Source organism: Bombus vosnesenskii, unplaced genomic scaffold, assembly GCF_011952255.1.
Source record: "Bombus vosnesenskii isolate JDL3184/JDL3185 unplaced genomic scaffold, Bvos_JDL3184-5_v1.1 scf7180000013302, whole genome shotgun sequence".
Classification (NCBI taxonomy): Eukaryota; Metazoa; Arthropoda; class Insecta; order Hymenoptera; family Apidae; genus Bombus; species Bombus vosnesenskii.
The window spans coordinates 453,005-471,394 of record NW_022882951.1 but is presented as its reverse complement, the minus strand read 5'-3'; the positions used below and the strand labels follow the sequence as shown (position 1 = coordinate 471,394).

Below are 18,390 nucleotides of genomic sequence, written 5' to 3'. Positions count from 1 at the left end.
ATGTAAGGATAAAGAGAAGTTAAAGGATATACACGTGATTAAGGAACGGACACCATACATGGTAATTCTTATCATTTATTGTTTCTTTAATATATTAACTAGAGTTTTGCATACACTTCTGTAGCCTAAGTACATTAACAGAAAATAATCTATTGATTCATACAGTTCTTATTTCTATTAACTAAACCTCTTATTTTAACTATGGAATGGTTTTAGTGTTTAGATATGTAACATTTCTATAGTACTTTTCAAAATATTTACGTAACATTTAAAACTTTTCAATAAATTTCATCTCTTCAGATTTCTTCAAAATTTATAGAAATATTAAATTATCACTTTTTTGAAATATTAAAATTGAAAAAAGTGCTACAAATCTAAAACACGCTTACAATTATTGTAATTTATGCCACACAATTATTCTATGTTAATCACACATTATGTATAAAATTAGCAGAACTGTATAAATGATTTATCTGATTTAGAATTGCACAGTTAACAACCATTTTAAAAGTTAGTATTTTTGTATGGAATAATCAGTTGTAAGCTTTGTAAAAATATACAATTGCACTTATTTTTCTATACAGATCTGCCTCATTTGAATGATGTTATTATATGTGATGATTTAAATGTTTAAAAATATAAAAGAATTATAAATCATAAGTAGATGGGTGTTAATAATATTGACTTACGAAAATATTTTTTATTAGTTAATAAATGTTTGTATGGACCCATCTCTATTAAGTAATTTGATTTACAAACTGATTCTTAATTTGTGTGTTTACATAAAAATTTTCAATTCTTAAATTGAATAACCTAAATTAGAAAATAAAAGAAGGTTTTTTGTAATATAAATTTCTCTAACTGAAAATATTTGAGTCGGTGCAATCTTATAATAATTTACATTATTGGAAGTCAATAATAGAATTTTTCTAAAAAACCACTGCTCATCTAAATGAAGCATATATTAGATGTAATTTTATTTTTTAAGAATATCCTGTTTCTTTAATTAATATAACGTAGTCAAATTAGAGGGAGAAACTATAAGATTCAAATCTAATGAATTACGATATCATACGATACAAGTTGTTATACATATTTATATTTTGGATGTACATAATTTACTTGGATATCTTGTAGCGACAATTAAACACTCAAAACAATTTTTGTGAAGTACAACATACATCAAACTGATACAATTTTTCTTTATTTATAAAAACTTTGAAACCTTTTTTCTTCATATAATATACAAGTGATGCATATTTATATTATATTAAATGTATATGTATAAGTAATATTATGCATATTTGAATTTTAGATGGATATAAATTTCTTAAAATTTAGGCACATAGAACACACAATGATATCATAAAATATTTGCATAACAAAACTTCAATCATGAGAACATTTTTCTTAATTTATACCACTATATTATACTTATTTTATATACCTGTGAAGATGTTCAAGGGATACCACTGTTTAGATACCTTTTTATTACAATTATAGAAAAAGAGTTATAAAACAAATATGATGTACATATTTATAGAAATGTCATTTATAGTTATTATGCAGTGGTATATTTATTTTAATGTTCTCATAATTGCAGCATATATAATGCATATTTTATACAAGAATATTAGAAATATATAGCTTCATTTAATCTTACATAATATACATAACACGATACGACAAATACTGTTAGGTGTATTTTAAGGCACTCGTGCAAATAAAATATGAAACAGTTAAAACAAACTTATGAGAAACAAAACATTAAGTGGAATAACAATCGATAGACTTATATATATAGATATATATATATTATATATTTCTTTTATTTGGTTGCATTCAATGATTAAACTAGATTTTTCAATAAAGTGACTTTTAATGTATTTTCATTCTTTGGAACGTAAACCAGAAAGAATAAAATTATAAGACAATTGTAGATATAGTCTGTTAACCCTGTATTAGCATAATAGTTGTTTTTTAGCCTCTTAACAAGGAATATATTTATTCCATCCCACTTTATAACCAGGAACTTATTCTTTAAGGATCTTTCCCACTTCCAATATACATATATCAATAGAATAATAAGAAAAACATTTATAACATTTAAAAACAATTAAAAGCTTTGTTATTTGTATAAACAATAACTCATTAGGCACACCTAAATGGTTTGAATCAGACATAAACACGTGACAGGGGAGTGAACATTATTTATATTATATGTAGATTTTCTACTGAACTATGAGATGTTACTGCTTATGTCAATTAAGTAAGTAATTATTTTTGAAAGAATTGTATAAAGAGTTAGTTTATACTTATTAAAGATAAGTAGAATAGAAAAATTTGATTTAGAATCACAGTAATAAGTATAATTAATATTTTGGAGAATTTACATATTGTTTAACTTTCTTTTTTAAATTAAATTGTTTAACATTCACTAACATTGTCTACGAATGTACGAAATGTACGAATTGTGGACACTTTAACATTTCATAGTTCATTTAATCTTGTAACATATAGTATAGACATTTTTTACTTTGACTGCCCCTGTTTCAGATATATAATTTTATATAAATGTAACTATATATAGATTTAGGTCTGTGTAACATTGCAAGGATTCATATTCTTTTTAAACAAGAATAATAAATATATATATATGTGTCTGTGTATATATATATATGTATTTATACATCGTATATATAAGTCTTTTCACGATATAAATAAAGATTTATAACGAGCACATTCACTTATCATATTACTCATATTTTCATTTGTACAAACAAGAGACTGTGTAGTCCTCAAAAACTATAAATAATCTAACGTACACATGTATCTTTTTTTTTACTATGATCTTTGGCTAAATATCTAACTACTTAAAATAATTTTTTTTTCTCAAGTAACTCTTAACAATTAACATCAATCAACAAAGCTCTCTTTTGTTGCAAAGTTCATAGATGTTAATTTCATTGTCTTTGTATACATATATTCATAATAGTACATAGTATGATTACCAACAGTAGTAATCATACTAAAAATGTACAATTCCTTTAAGATTAAAAGAATTACAGAATAAACTTTGTGTTTAGCATTATAGTACGTTTTTTAAAGGTACTCACATTATTTGTTCCAGTATAGTTAATCACAGGAAATGCATCTATGCAGCCAAAGTGATTTATAGTAACTTGTTGCTATCATTCTTTCGTTTTATGATCCTGTTCTATATATTCAACACATTTTGCAACATCCTATGAAACGTAATTGACAAGATTAAGTATATGAAATTCACAGTAGACGAATAGTACATGAAGCATAATTGTACCTGAACGGCAATTTGTAAAGGTGTCAATTCCCCAATGGAACAGTCATTACGAATCACATTTGCTGGCAAAAGTCTTGGACAAGGTTTGCCAGTGAACAGAATAAAAAGTGTATGGATGCTTTTACGCTGTGTTGATTCCATATAACGATGTTGGTATCCAGCTAAATGTCGACGATGTCGTGAAGTTGTAGGAAACCATCTTTCGCATAAATTACAATATCTTTTATGCTTTATTGTTGCCTGGAATAAACTATTAAAATTAGCTTCATTTGTGCTTATATAAAAACTTTGCAATCAAGGGAAATGCAAATATTTTCACCTTTTCATGATAAGCTAATTGCATTATAATATCAGCAATAGTCATTCCACAGTCTTTATAGGAATGTTTTTTATTCTCTTCTATATTCTCCATTTGATTAATCGCTTTGTTCTTCATCAATTTTGCATCTTCTACTACATGTTCAACCTCTTCTTGATTTGTTATAACAGGTGGAGATCTGGAACTATCTCTATCTGAGCTGGAATCAAAATTTAAAACAAACTCTGGCACTAATAATGGCATGTTGTCTTCTTTTATTTTTGTGTCATTTGAATTATCATTATCTTTCTGATTCTCATTGCTACTGCTAGTTTTCTTTGCAGATTTTTCCTTCTGCAAGTCTTTTGTATTGTTATATCTGTTTGATATATGACCAGAGTTTCTTACTGATGTTGTGTTTGCTGTTATTTCATCAAATTTCTTAGAAGCCTTCAAAGAAATGGTAGTTGGCTCTAGTACATTGTTATCTTCGTATGTAGAAGCTGTAGGGCAATCCATGGAATAAATTTCATTTTGTTTTGAACAGCTTTCTTTAACTTCCTTTATATCCATCTTACTAGAAGATATGCATGCTGTTTTTTCTGAACTTCTAGACTTTCCACTTACTTCCACTCTATCATTCTGAGAATTATTAGAACATGCTTTTTCGGACTTGTCTAATGATTTTCCAATATCCTTGAAAGTGAAACTTGAGCCTTGCTTCTTTTCAGCTACAGTCCTATGTCGTGATTTTTTTCTTTCTGCATCTTCATTTTCAGATTTTGTCAAACATTTTTTCAGTGTTTCTTTAGCAGCTAGTACTTCTTTAATTAATAAGTCATTACAATAAAAATTATCATTTGATCTTCTCTCTAGATTTTGTAATTGCTGTTTATTCATTAAGAAGGTATATTCATTTTGATCAGAACTATTTTGTGAAGCACGTTGAAATTCATTGAAGAATGCCTTAGTTGACCCTTCAATGTACTTACTCTTGGAATGCGATGCATAGTCGATTTTCGATGTAAATACCTCAGAACATATATTTTTATTGTCAATAAGTTCCAATTCTAATTCCAATTGAGTCGGCATTGCATCCACCATATCTATTCTACTAATGTTCTCAAATTCAGAGTTCTTCACTTCATTATCGCTATTATCTGGTGATGCCGGCAAAATTTCTATTGTAGTTTGACTTTCATCTGAGGAATCGACTTTAATTATCGAACTATTGTTATCATTATAATTATGTGAACAAGTGACAGAGTCTAGAAATTTGTCTTCTATAAGGGGTGTCTCCTTGGTCCCAAAAGTTGAGTACTCCTTTTTCACAACCATCATATCATTGTCTTCATTTGTCAGAATGTCTTTAAAGGAATGTTTTGTTGCAGTTTCTCCCATTTCACTCTCACTTTCATCGTTCTGACTATGATGTATTTGTCTACTCTGGGAAAGTAATTTTCTCTTTCCTTTCCTCTTAATATTTCTATGTTCACTATCATCTGATTTTAAAATAGCCACATTATCAATTTTACTTAAATTAGCATCGAACCCAGTAGTTGATTTTGAGTTAATTTTCATGTAATCAGAGTCTGATAATCTTCTCTGTTTGCATTTAGCAGGAGACAAACTAGACACTGAATTAGATCTAGGTAATTTTACTTTATTGTCATCAATCACATCTTCATTGCTAATATCCTTTATTTGTGCAGACAAATCAAACTTATCACTTAATGTGATTTTTGATTGCTTCCAATCTTTCACCATATGATCTAGAACATCTAATCTTTGTAATTTTACTTTTGGTTGCCATTTGGACGTTTCAGTGATTGAAGTCTTTTTACTTTTGCTAATTTCGCATTTAAATTCTGTGCCAATTTGAGTTCTTTTTATTATAACCTTAGGAATCTTTTCCATAATGCACTGAGGAAATTTCTTCTTTAACTCATCATTAATTGCTATGTTGTTATCATACTTGGCAGTGTGTTTTGAGTCCTCTTCCTTTATTCTTTTAGTTTTTTTTGAAGAAACTCTAGGAATATTCGAATCATTCCCTCTATCTTTTTCTGGTGACAAAGATCTACTTTCTTCTTGTTTTTTTAACTTTGATTTTGATGTTTTTTCAACTTCTATGTCGCTGGACATTGACTCATGAAAATTTGTATCTTCATCAGAATCAGTACCTTCTGATTCTGAACTCTCCTTCATTTTGATTCTTTTACTTTCTTGCATTTTAAGCTTTTTAATCTTCACTTTTGGAATGCTCTTCTTAATGGTCTTACGTTTTAAGTATACTTTTAAGTCCTTGGATGATATATCCTCCAACTTTATCCTCACCTTAGGTACCTTATTTTCATAATTATCATATTTTAAAGTATATGATTCAAAATCACTGTTATCCATATCCATACTTTCTTCATTTTGTTCTGGAAGAAAAGATTGCGTTTTATCAGACTTAGTTTTCTCTAAAATTTCAACTGTTGGAGTTACAGAGCGTGATCTATTTTTCATTATGATCACTTTTGGTATTTTTGGACGTACTTCGGACAATAATTTTGCATCATATCTATCGCAGGTTTCAGAAGAATCTATGTAATCTAGTGAGCACACTGGTTTCGAATTTGAAGTGTCAGTTTTCTTTATAACCAGCTTGGGTATTGCTATCATGTCTATATCTGAAGAATGAGTCGAGCTTTTGGAAAAGGCTTGATCGACAGGAATTTGCTCTTCTTTCTGTCTATCTATTTCAGCTTTATCTTTGCTGTTTTCAGCATCCACAGTTGGAGAGGTTTTAATAAAGCAACATGTATTAAGAACAGGTATTCCTTTATCTTCAAAAGTATCTTGATTGGAATTCGTTTCATGTTTAGAGGCAACTAGCAGATCATCTGATCCACCTTCATCCTTTAAATCGTCAGTTATTACATCTTGCTCCACTGAAGTTTCTTCTATATGGTCATTTGATAAAATAGTTTCTATTCCACTTCTGTTTAATCCAATTTCTGTAATATGTTCATCCTCAGTATGAATTTCATCTTTTGAGGAATCAATAGAACTTTTTTTTTCGGTAATTACGTTATTTATTTGGTCAGAATTCACGCCAATATTGTCTTCATGTTCAATACATTCAATAGAAATGTGTTTTGTATTATCTTCTTGATCAATTGTTTTGTTTGCCAGTACTGCCTGAGATTCAGATTCCTTTTGATTCATTGCAGAAGTGTCTTTCAACAGAGTATCATTGTTTGGACCTTCTAAATCCTCATTATTTTCTTCTTCTATTTTGTTTATATCCTTTTCGTATTCTTGATCTTCACTTGAAATTTCAACTTCTTTATTAAATTGCACAGTTTCTTCTTCACATTTTGAGATATTTTCTTGACTAATATTCTGCTCAGATTCTTCAATTATTTCATTAAACGCGACTTTCGGACGTTTTGAAAACGAAAATTCTTGTGAAACCTGATTAGATGCATTATTCGAATCTATTTGAAGCTCAGAAACTTCTTTTATTATGTCTGTTTCAAATATTGGTACGCTAACGTGATTAGTTTCTGATTTGTTATTACTTTCTGTATTTTCTATATTTTCAAGATTATTTTTTGATTCTAGGGAAATTTGACTATCAGACAAGTTTATGTCAATTTCTTCTTTCTGTTCTTTAGTATCTGTTCCTTCTGAAGTAATTTTTTCATCATCTTTTTTCTTTTCAAGATCGTGTAAACTAACTTGCTTATCTTTATCCAATAAAGATTCTTTGATAAGCAATTTTGAAGTCGGTGATTCATTTTTTGCAACTACATTTTTCTCTTCATTTTCAAGAGTAGTTATAATTTCAACTTTATCAATAATTTGATCCGTACATTCATTGCCCGAATTTTTATCTTTATTTGTCTGAAAGTTTTCTGACGTGATTTCCGAATTATCTAGCATTAAATATTCATTTACATTATTTTCAACATTTTGTTCTTTCTGTTTCGACTGTACAGAAGTTGACAGAATATCCGAATCCATATGAGATATGCAATTATCTATACAATTATTATTAGCGCTTACACAATTTTCACTCTTTTTATCAATATCAAGAATTTGAAATTGAACCACTTGCGCCTCCTCTAAATCCATACAATTATCTTTATGTGAAAGATCATCTGTTACATTCTCTTTACTTTTACATTCCAGATCTAATTCATCAATAAACATCTCATCTTTTTGTGGTTTAGGGATAGCTATGCTTTTATTCTCTGTAATCTGATCTTTCTTACAATTATTCCCCTCAGCAACGCGATTTTTACTGCGATCTATGATTTGTTCATCAGAATCGCTGCTGCTATACATTTTATCCATTTTATAATGATCAGACCAAATAGCATTATTGTTCCTAATGCTGTGAACATAATTTTTATATTTAACATGACTTTTACCATAGAATTCATCCGAATAATTTCGTTTCCTATCATAAAGATACTTGGTATTCTTATATTCATACTTTTTCTTATCATTAAGACTATGATGCCGCTTTTTCTTGTACATTTTCCGAAATTTTGAGTTGTAATAGTTGTTCCAGGTATCCGTGTAGTGGGACTTTTTCACAGAGGAGTAAGATTCTCGTTTACGAGCCTCCATCATTAATTCGTGATAAGTGAATCTTCGATTAGGACTATAGGATATCTTTCCGTCTTTGGTAGTGTATACAGGAACAGTATGGAGCTCCTCTAGTTTATCTATGCTCGAGAATATCGGATTTACATAACCGCTGCTACTTTGGAACATGTCGCAGTCTTCAAAAATATCATCTATCTTTGGCTTCTTCCATTTGCCCGTATTATCTTCTTCTTCGTCCAATTCCTCATCCATGCGTTTACCGCGATCTAACTCTATCCCAGAATATTTGCCAAACTTGAAATCCAAATTGCTCAAATTATTTAATGACTTGGCTTTGAGTTCGATAAAGTTGCTTTCTGGTAGTTTTATAGAAGTTTTTGAGTGAGATACACTTGCTATCTCTTTTTCTATTATGTTTGAAACATTCACGAAATTCGTAGAACCTTGCTTTTGTATCCTTGCCAATTGATCATCATCTTCACATATAAAATTATCTTCCTTATCGTTTTCGAGCTTATTCTTTCCCTTAATTTTATTATTTGCATCGATTGTGGCAGTATTTGATATTGCACTTTTTGACTTAATTATATCCACGTGATCAACAGCATAACTAGTATCCTCGATTATTTCGGCTTTCGATATATCTTTACAGAATACATTGTTGCGCGAAGATTTACTAAAAGACTGATTATCTGAAATTAAATTGCATGTTTCCTTAGAAATGATAGAATTAATTTCCTCGCTTGTCTCTAGCGAAGCTCTCCTATCTTTCTTAAGCGTTATTCTTAAATTTTTCTCCGTTTCGCTTTTACCCTGATTCGTTTCTGTAACATCTACAACCGCATCGGATTTCTCAAACACTCTGTGAGCTCTTTCGGGTAATTTTGGGTTGCCTTCTTGATCCTTAGCGTGTAATCTACGTTGACAGTCCAACGTATTCGAATAGGAAAGTGAATCGTCAATTTCATACAGGCTGCGATCGTCGTAAAATATTCGCTTGTTCTGCTCCTGTCCCTTCGAGTTTCTGTCTGTACATGACACGTTGATTTCAATTTTAATTCCCTCCAGAGGGTCTTTTGTGTGTTCTTGGCTTTTGTCTCCAAGAAGTAACTCTTTACCAATATCATTGTCTTTAATTTTCAAGTTTACATTAGCAACTTGAATATCAAAGTCAGCATTTTTTATTAAATTTTTCGAACATGAGTGGCTTTTTGATTCTTCCTGTGTCATCAGATTCTCTGAATTTAAACTAATTGAAGATACAGAATTTTGTTCCAAACATACCTTGTGTCCCAGTTTATAACTTTTAGATTTCGATTTTTCATCTTTATTATTATCATTATATGTATCGTGAGCCTGATACGACTTTTCTTTCTTCTTTCTATACTCTTTTAGCACACGCATCTCCTCCGCAGTGTATGTAACGTCTCCATCAACACTTTTCAAATCTTTTTGCAGTAACTTAGAAGTTTGAGATTGAATGTCTTCCTGCAATGTTGAAACTATTTTACTTGATACACATTTCCTAATTTCTGCCTCTTCGGAGAGTTCTTTGGTATTAATATTGTTTATCTTGGTTGAGAACTCGGATGATTTCTCACTCATGATCCTGTCTGTGATGCCGTGCGTCTTCTTATTATTTAAAGTAACATTATCCTTTATCACAGCAGCGGAATAGTGTTTGTATTGAGAAGTCATATGGCACACAGAATGCTCTCCACCTTGGGATGAGCTTGAATCTTCTAACTTCCTCGTATCAGAAACCTTCGATTGTTTCAAATGATCAGCATCTTTCTTTTGACTTAGATTTCTATCTAAGTATTTATCTATACATTTTTCTTCCCAGGTTATTGCTTCTCTTGCTCTTTTTCTGACATCTAGATCAAGTTCAGAAGGCGTTGAGTAGCTAGCATTTGTAGATACAATCGAAGTCTTTATCTTCCTCCTCCTAAGCTCTTTATCATTTTTCAATGCTTGTGACTCATCATCAGATATTTTTGGGCTTAAATTTGCATTAGAATCAACATTATCGTTCGACTTACTTTTCTCTACTCCCGGTTTTCTTACCGTTTCCGTCGATCTTCTAATGTTTTTGTGTCCTCTTTCGTACGAATAATCGGGAGAGTCGAGATCTGATCTCTTCTCCCCTTCAACAACTTCCTCCAGTTCATATTCCATGGATGTTAAAACACCACATGTATCAGAAACTCTAGCATCATTTTCCTTGCTATCTACTAAGCATACTTTCTTTCTCACAGTAGTGGTCCCGAGATTTTTCATCTGCTTATTTTTAATTATTTCATTTGATTTCACTTTAGAGTTGTTAGACAACTCAAAATTATTCAAAGTTTCCTCTTGCGCATGTCCAGTCTTGGTTTCGTTATTTTTGTAACGGTTCTCCTTTTGAAATTCCAACTCCAAAGTACCAAGGGATCTATTCTTTACTTTATCCTCGCTGTTTAGCTGTGTAAAACTAATTACTGGACTGTTCTGCATTACTTCTATCATATTTGTGGATATTGATAAGTCTTCCATGTTCTGCGAAGATTCTTCAGTGTCAGAATGAATAGGAGTGTTCAGAGTAGTAGATATTGGTGTACACTCTGAGGTTGGTAAATCTGGTAAACTAATATCATCGGGATTATGGGATTCTTCAAAACTATGCTGTTTCTTTAGTTCGATGTTATCACTAACATCCAGATTATCTTTTTCTGATGTCGACAAAACTCTTAATCCTTGGTTGTTTATTGGAATTGTAGTCGTTTCAGAAATACTAGAATTTTCCATATTTGTATTCTTATCCATGTCACCCAAAGATGTGGGATAATCAACAGACAGTATATGAGTATTACTCTTACTCTGCTGCTCTGTATTTTCGGCAATTTCATTATTACTCGGCCCCCTGAAAAATGGTATTGTCTTTTGCTTCTCCAAAGCTTGTATAACTTGACCATTAGGTGCTCCCAGAATGTTTGCTATTTCTAAATTGTCCACTATGTGAATTGTGGGTATTTCGTCAGGACCATTGCTAATACAATGTATGATACTCCCAGGTTTCACCACACCTTCTCCAATCGTTCTTTTGGAAGTTTTAGCAATCTCAGAATTATCAGATGCGGAATACGATATTGTCAAACAGTCTTGGGCTGCTATTACATTCGTTTCACTTTGTTTGTTACTTTCTAAGGTTTCGTTCGAGCAGAAACCATTTTTTCTTGGAACTTCCGAGGCTTGTGGTGTTTTCGATGAAAGATCTATATTTTCATAGCTTACTACAACAACAGGGGTTGTTTCACTTAGAATTGTGTCTGGTATATTGGTCGTTCCCTCTTCGTCGTCAGTTTCGTCCCAATTAGCCAAAAACTGTCTTACGTCCAGATCCGGTTTATTAGCAAATTCTTTCGAGGCTTTTTGCTGCATCATCGTTTCGTTACTAGTATTAGTACTTAAAGTATTAAAGGTGTGACTCTCGCTTGTTTGTACTTTTAGTTGATTTTGATTAAAGTCCTTATGTATAGAGAACTGATTCTGTTTCTGAAACGTTTCTGCACAAGAGGAAGGAACATGTTCATTTTGTTGGGGAATTATTAACTGCTCTCGTTGTTGCGATTGCTGGCACTTCTCGTTAACCATGGCAATATCTTGGTCTTTATTTTGCTTATCCATATTTTCTGGTGCTTGCTCTATAGTTGGTGGTGCATGCTGCACCTTAGAGAAATTATCCGGTAGATAACTGGAATTTATTAACATACCATTTTGATCGAACTGCAAATTAATAGGCGGCACTGTAGTATTTACTGGTGTTGTTACACGTGGAGTTTGTTGAACTGGATTTTGATAGCCAGACGATTGTTGCAATTTTAATACTTCTCTATATCTAAGAATACATTCTTTGTATTTGGGATGAGACTGATAGCCAGGTATCCTACTCAGTTCCCTAAGATGATTTTCTATTGAAAATTTTTGCATTGCTATTTTATGTTGATACACTTGATGCTGTGGAGGAGAGTTATGCATAAAGGTATTCTGCATTTTATTCATCATTGCAGTATTATTGGTGGTTTCTTGGCATTCGTGAGAGATTTCTGCGGGAATGTTTCTCGGATATTGCGAATTGAAGTATGAGTTTTGAGAAGAGGATACCATATTTGCATTTACATTTACAGTAGGCATTCCTTTGGGTATCATATTGCCATTTTGATATTGGCATTGTTTATTGTTGAATCTTTGTTGGGCTATGAAATTTTGTTCTTGCTGCTTAAGCATTCCTGAATTCGGCATATTCATGCTATTTGTTTTCGTATGTTCTTTCACAGGATAAGGGTATTTCTGTTGCTCTGTAGAATAATTGTAACCTTGCATGGAGTAATTGTGAAATATTCCCGAAGATGTTGAGTAATTTCTATGCATTATGTGATCCTTGTGATACTTATAATCTGCAAAGTTTCTTCTATGATCTACAGTGGACGCATTGGGCAACACGGGGCTCATTACTTCTTTACTTTCTAGATTATCTTTTCTAAAATTACAATTATTTCCAAACTGCCTATTTTCGATCTGATAATTCGATGGATGTACATTATCTCTGTATGAACCATTATTTTGATACGATCCATATTTTTCCCACTGCTGGTAATTAATGTTTGGATCTGAATTGCAACACATTCCTTTACAAGGGATAAATGAAGAAGGTGGTACAGGTTTCCCAGAAGGTGGTAGTGGACCAACATTAGTGTTTCTTGGTCCCATATTTCCAGCGCCAGAGTTTGAAACAGATACTGATGCAGGTCCATGCCTAGAACCAGGTCCAAACATAGGACCAGTTCCAGTATTAGGATTGGTTCCAATTCCTGGTCCAGAATTGGTTCGAGGTCCATGGACAGGTCCAGGTCCTGTCCTAGGTCCAGGGATAGGTCCAGGCCCTGTTCTAGGTCCAGATGATGTATTTAAATTGCAGCTTGTTCCATTTAGATGACCAATAGGTCCATTAAAAGGTCCTTGGTTGCTTCTATATCCTATGTCATCATTTATAGTTCCGATATTAGTGTTCCTAGGATCCACAGAAGCATTTATGTTATCTAACATGGTATTCCTTGTATTTGGAGAACCATAATGGCCAATGCAATTCTGCATTTGCACCATAGATACAAGAGGGCTGTTATTTGGAATGGTTGAGCCATTTGAAACATTGTTAAAAGATTGATAGTTTCTTGGATTGTAATTTGCATCATTCTGATGCTTGTTCAGACCCTCTGAACTAAGGCTAATTGCATTTAGTGTTGGTGGACTGGCACCAGGAATGTATGAAAGATGGCCAGAATTCACATTTTGTGCAGAAGGTGTGACTTCATTTGTCTGTGAAGCATTATATTGGTGCCAATCTGGCATATTCCCACCGTAGTTCATTGTACATTGTTTTACTACAAATTTATAGTATTTATCTCATTCCCTTTATCCACAAAAAATAATTGCACTAGAGGCAGGACCAGAACCTATAGAAACAAAATTATACTTTTTTAATTTTTTGTAGTTATATCTATTTATTTATAGAATTGTCAGTTTACCGTAAGTTACTTTAAACATTGTTTGTTAAAAAAATTAAAAAGGTATTTATATAAGGTAATAATAACAAAGATGCACTTTCAGGAGTGATTAAATTATCAATCAATTAAGGGCACTCGCATGTTTTGGTACAGTGCTGTGTTTATTTGTTATATTATATTTATATACATCTATATAACTTTTTAAATCTATTTTATCCTTATTAAAAGATAAGTAAAATCATATTTCTATATCTGTTGAAAATAAAAGTTTTATCGGACTTGCTCCATTTTCGTGGTATGTACACCAATATGTCAAAATACTTGTCATGTGCTATTACAAAAACAGTTTGAATGTTATTTAAAATCTCAAGTTTTATAACTAACGTAAATAATCGGTAAGAAAAATCGGCCGATACGATTTATAAATTCGTTTTGGTAACTTTTGCTCCAATTTTCTCAATTATAGAGGCGATCTATTCAGACCCGACTGGCAGTTGCCAACGGCGGACGTTATCGCGCAGTAAATCAATTTTCTGTTTCAAAATCGTACTTTCTCACAAAGCGATTTGATAGAAAGGACACCTTTTCCACATAACACACCTGTCATCATAAATATACTTCAACGAACGGACCTTGAACGTGCAAAGGTTGACAAGGTTCACATATTTTAAGAAAAATGTTTCGTTAATACTCCGTTTGATCGTGTGCTAATGAAAATATGCAGAAACTTGAAAAATTAACATTGTAAAATGTACGAATTTTCACTTTTTAATTTATTTGCCTGATGTATATCAAGAAAAATTCAATCAAATCTTACCTGCACGTTAATGCAATTCACAGTATATACGCCATATTGGACACGACTACTAGACAGACATCACGCGTCTTCTGAAACCAGGTAGCTTAGCTACGTTTCATTTTAATCGTTACCGTTCGATCGTATCGACCACACACACCATACTTTTTGCATTCCCTGTAAAATATTTGGAACGTTCAAAGGTGTATTTTCACCATTACCAAAATATTGGACACACGTGAACGTGTATTTTCCATACTGAATGGAAATAATATATTTATCAGCAACGGTTCTTATTTTTCACGGGCTCATATATAATCTACACGGAAAATAATACGCGTGATTAGCATTGCGTAAACGCAATACAAGCTTTTGTTTTTGTCGATGAAAGATACGTTCCATGAAATAGGAGGAAATGAACAATCATACAAAAAATAATGTATATTATTTAATTTAATGTAAAATATATAAATTACAATACTAAATATATAATCAAATATACATAAGTTTTATAATGTACAGCATCAATTAATGTATTTAGTATAAAAAAATATTACATTATATATTTTAATGAAACATTAAAGCGTTATTATTGTCGCTGGAAATACTGTCATAAAACTAATTATGTATGTGCTCCCGACGAGTTATCAAGAATCTTCTTTCGTTATTTTATATTTTCTATCTATACAGTATTCGATCTGATCCAGTGAAAGATAGAGTTTCGTGTTTACGATTAATCAATACGTAATAAGTATTTAAAAGTTTAGACCGCGAATAGGTATTTCGTTATATGAAAACATTTTATCTATGCTCCAAAAAAATTTTTTCTAATGAACATAAGTTTTTGTTGCTCGTTCGTTGCACAGTCATGTCAAAAAACGAGTTATGGTAGTTGTAAAGAATTATTAATGCGATGTAAAATAATAGTAACTATTTCAAATAACTATTTCACTGTTTCAAAATCAGAGCAAAGTATTTAGGTTAATTAAAATTTATTAAAATACATCAATTTTAAGTAGGAGGATAATTAACTGTTATTGATTTATTTAAAGTAACATACATCAGCGAATTTTAGAATTTTATGCAAATCAAAATCTGTCGAAATAAAATTATGACAGTGGAAAATGTTTAATCGCTCCAAGTTGCCTGCACTGCATCAACTATACATGATACATGTGTGTATAACTTGGTTCTCTATTGCACATTACATTGCTGTTATAAAGTTTTGTTTTGCTTCAGAGTTTCTCGGCTATTTTACATAAAAGAAAACGTTTGTCATGCCGTTACAAGTTCACGATGTTCAGGTAATTATTTTAGAACAATGTACAGTGTAAATGTTCATGTAAATAGAATATTCAGGGGCAGCAAAATCGTGACAAATTCAAATGTTGTTCGTTTTCGTGTTATGTTTTTTTCTATATTACAATTATTATGTCAGTTCGTTAAAATCTATTTTTAATTTTATTATCTTTGTATTTTATATTTCTATCGTTTGGGATACTGCGAACTACGAACTTATTTTTGTATAAAATATATGTTGATGCTTTTTATATGTAGCAAAATGTTGTGGAGCCTATGCAAGTTGATGCTCCTGCAGAAGATAATGATAATGCAGAAGAAGAACCATATATTGTGGAAAATCCAACATTGGTAAATATAATTCTCTTTTGAATCTCTTGTCTTTGATAGTTGTTAATGATCTTTAGAAATTTGTATATATAGTTTTGATGTTACAAAGTAAATATGAAAATTTTTGGTTTTACTTCTTTTCAGGACTTGGAAGTTTATGCCAATAGCTACAATGGACTTGCTAAACTATACAGGCTTATATACATAGCTGACCATTGTCCAATGTTAAGAATAGAAGCACTTAAGATGGCTATATCGTATGTGATGACAACATATAATGTTTCTTTGTATGTCATATTACACAAAAAATTAGTGCAAGCTGTAGGTACACCTGGATTGCCAGATGTTGCAGCACAGTCAACATCTCAAGATATGTTAACTTTAGACCAGGCTTGGGTTGAAACACGTTCAAAAAAGGCTGCTTTAAAACTAGAGAAATTTGATACAGATCTTAAAAATTATAGAAGTAATTCAATTAAAGAAAGTATCAGAAGAGGTCATGACGATTTAGGAGATCATTATCTAGATTGTGGGGACCTCGTCCATGCCTTAAAATGTTATTCTAGAGCAAGGGATTATTGCACTAGTGGGAAACATATTGTTAATATGTGTCTAAATGTTATTAAAGTTTCCGTTTATTTGCAAAATTGGGCTCATGTACTGAGCTATGTAACAAAGGCAGAAAGTACACCAGATTTTTCTGATGTTCATGGCAAAGATAACAATCAGTCTATAGTTACAAAATTAAAAGTTGCAGCTGGTCTAGCAGAACTAGCAACCAGAAAATACAAAATGGCTGCAAGACACTTTTTACAAGCATCATTGGATCATTGCGATTGCCTTGAATTGTTGTCTCCTGGAAATGTTGCTTTGTATGGAGGACTCTGTGCTTTGGCAACGTTTGACAGGCATGAATTACAAAAACAAGTCATTTTTAGCAGTTCCTTTAAGTTGTTTCTAGAATTGGAACCACAGTTAAGAGATATCATTTTCAAATTTTACGAGTCGAAATATGCATCCTGCTTAAAATTGCTAGATGAAATTAAGGATAATATACTTCTGGATATGTACATAGCACCACACGTTAATGTTTTATATACACAAATTCGGAATAGGGCATTAATACAATATTTTAGTCCATACTTAAGTGCAGATATGAGACGTATGGCAACTGCTTTTAACAGAACAGTTTCAGAATTGGAAGATGAGCTTATGCAATTAATTCTCGATGGTCAGATACAAGCTCGTATAGATTCTCATAATAAGGTAATTATTGCTATCGCTAGTTAATATTTTTATGAAAAATCATTTTTTCATTTGATTTGTTATGTATACTTAGATTCTATATGCAAAGGATGTCGATCAACGTAGTACAACTTTCGAGAAATCTATGAGCGTCGGAAAAGAATATCAGAGACGTACACGCATGTTAATCTTAAGGGCTGCGATGTTGAAGCAACAGATTCAAGTTAAAGTAATTATATTCATTGTATTTAAATTTTATGGTAGGATAAAAATTAAAAAGTGTTAATATTTTTTAATACTGTTACAGAGTCCACAGCGTGATAATACTCAAGGGGGAGAAATGTCAGTTACTTGGAAGCAATAGTTCAGTGGTAAGAATTTGAACTGTGATTTATGTTAACCTTTTGGTTTATAAATATATTTATGCAGATGAACTGCCATGGTCAGTAAGATTTGAAAAAGTACTTCGATACCATATTGGATATATTATTAATAAATATTTGAGATGCTGATACTGAATTTGAATCTTCGATAGATGTTACGGAATGTGTATATAATACATTACACTATAAGCAAAAACAAAGCTAGTATTTTCAAAAATGTGTTAATTACACGTATGAACAAATCTTTGATAATATATAATGTACACTAAAGACTTTATTATCAATAAATATATGAATACCTTTTTTCATGCACAAACGTTTTATTTTCTGTATTGTCCGCGTTTGTCTTATATAGTATACATATTTATTTTCTTATATTAACTATCACATAAAGAAGTAATTCAAAGAAATTAGTAAAAAGTATTTTTTCTTAAAAAAAGATTAAATTTTTTATATTATCTCGATACGTATTAAATACTTATTACATGCTAACTATTTTATGTGTACTTTATTTGCAATATATATTCATATGTATTGTTATGTTATAAACAGTACATTTATTATTTATCGGA

At 31.2% G+C, this 18,390-nt stretch overlaps 2 protein-coding genes across 3 annotated transcripts; one reads left to right on the top strand and one right to left on the bottom strand.

Annotated features, from left to right (window-relative positions):
- Positions 1 to 57: 57 nt before the first annotated feature.
- Positions 58 to 14,707, bottom strand: LOC117234070. The gene is made up of 4 exons (XM_033494930.1): positions 14,583 to 14,707; positions 3,639 to 13,714; positions 3,320 to 3,559; positions 58 to 3,245 (listed from the first exon to the last, which is right to left on the bottom strand). Exons 2-4 carry the CDS (start codon positions 13,626 to 13,628, stop codon positions 3,192 to 3,194), a joined length of 10,284 nt encoding a protein of 3,427 aa, XP_033350821.1. The 5' UTR covers positions 13,629 to 13,714; positions 14,583 to 14,707; the 3' UTR covers positions 58 to 3,191.
- LOC117234075 (COP9 signalosome complex subunit 1) lies at positions 14,613 to 18,130 on the top strand. Of its 2 annotated transcripts, none has more exons than XM_033494943.1 (7): positions 14,613 to 14,663; positions 15,801 to 15,865; positions 16,119 to 16,211; positions 16,335 to 17,456; positions 17,530 to 17,664; positions 17,743 to 17,806; positions 17,865 to 18,130. In XM_033494943.1, the coding sequence occupies exons 2-6, from the start codon at positions 15,839 to 15,841 to the stop codon at positions 17,797 to 17,799; spliced, it is 1,434 nt and encodes a 477-aa protein (XP_033350834.1). In that variant the 5' UTR covers positions 14,613 to 14,663; positions 15,801 to 15,838; the 3' UTR covers positions 17,800 to 17,806; positions 17,865 to 18,130. The 2 variants fall into 2 exon arrangements, with proteins under 2 accessions (XP_033350834.1, XP_033350835.1); XM_033494944.1 differs by lacking the exon at positions 14,613 to 14,663 and adding an exon at positions 15,647 to 15,736.
- The last annotated feature ends 260 nt before the right edge of the window (positions 18,131 to 18,390 follow it).

Coding starts and splice junctions, on each gene's coding strand:
- LOC117234070 (XM_033494930.1), bottom strand. CDS start 13,628: ATGAACTACGGTGGGAATATGCCAGATTGGCACCAATATAATGCTTCA. Junction 3,560..3,638: donor AATTAGCTTATCATGAAAAG/GTGAAAATATTT, acceptor AGTTTATTCCAG/GCAACAATAAAGCATAAAAG. Junction 3,246..3,319: donor CTTTACAAATTGCCGTTCAG/GTACAATTATGC, acceptor TACGTTTCATAG/GATGTTGCAAAATGTGTTGA.
- LOC117234075 (XM_033494943.1), top strand. CDS start 15,839: ATGCCGTTACAAGTTCACGATGTTCAG. Junction 16,212..16,334: donor TTGTGGAAAATCCAACATTG/GTAAATATAATT, acceptor ACTTCTTTTCAG/GACTTGGAAGTTTATGCCAA. Junction 17,665..17,742: donor AGCAACAGATTCAAGTTAAA/GTAATTATATTC, acceptor ATACTGTTACAG/AGTCCACAGCGTGATAATAC.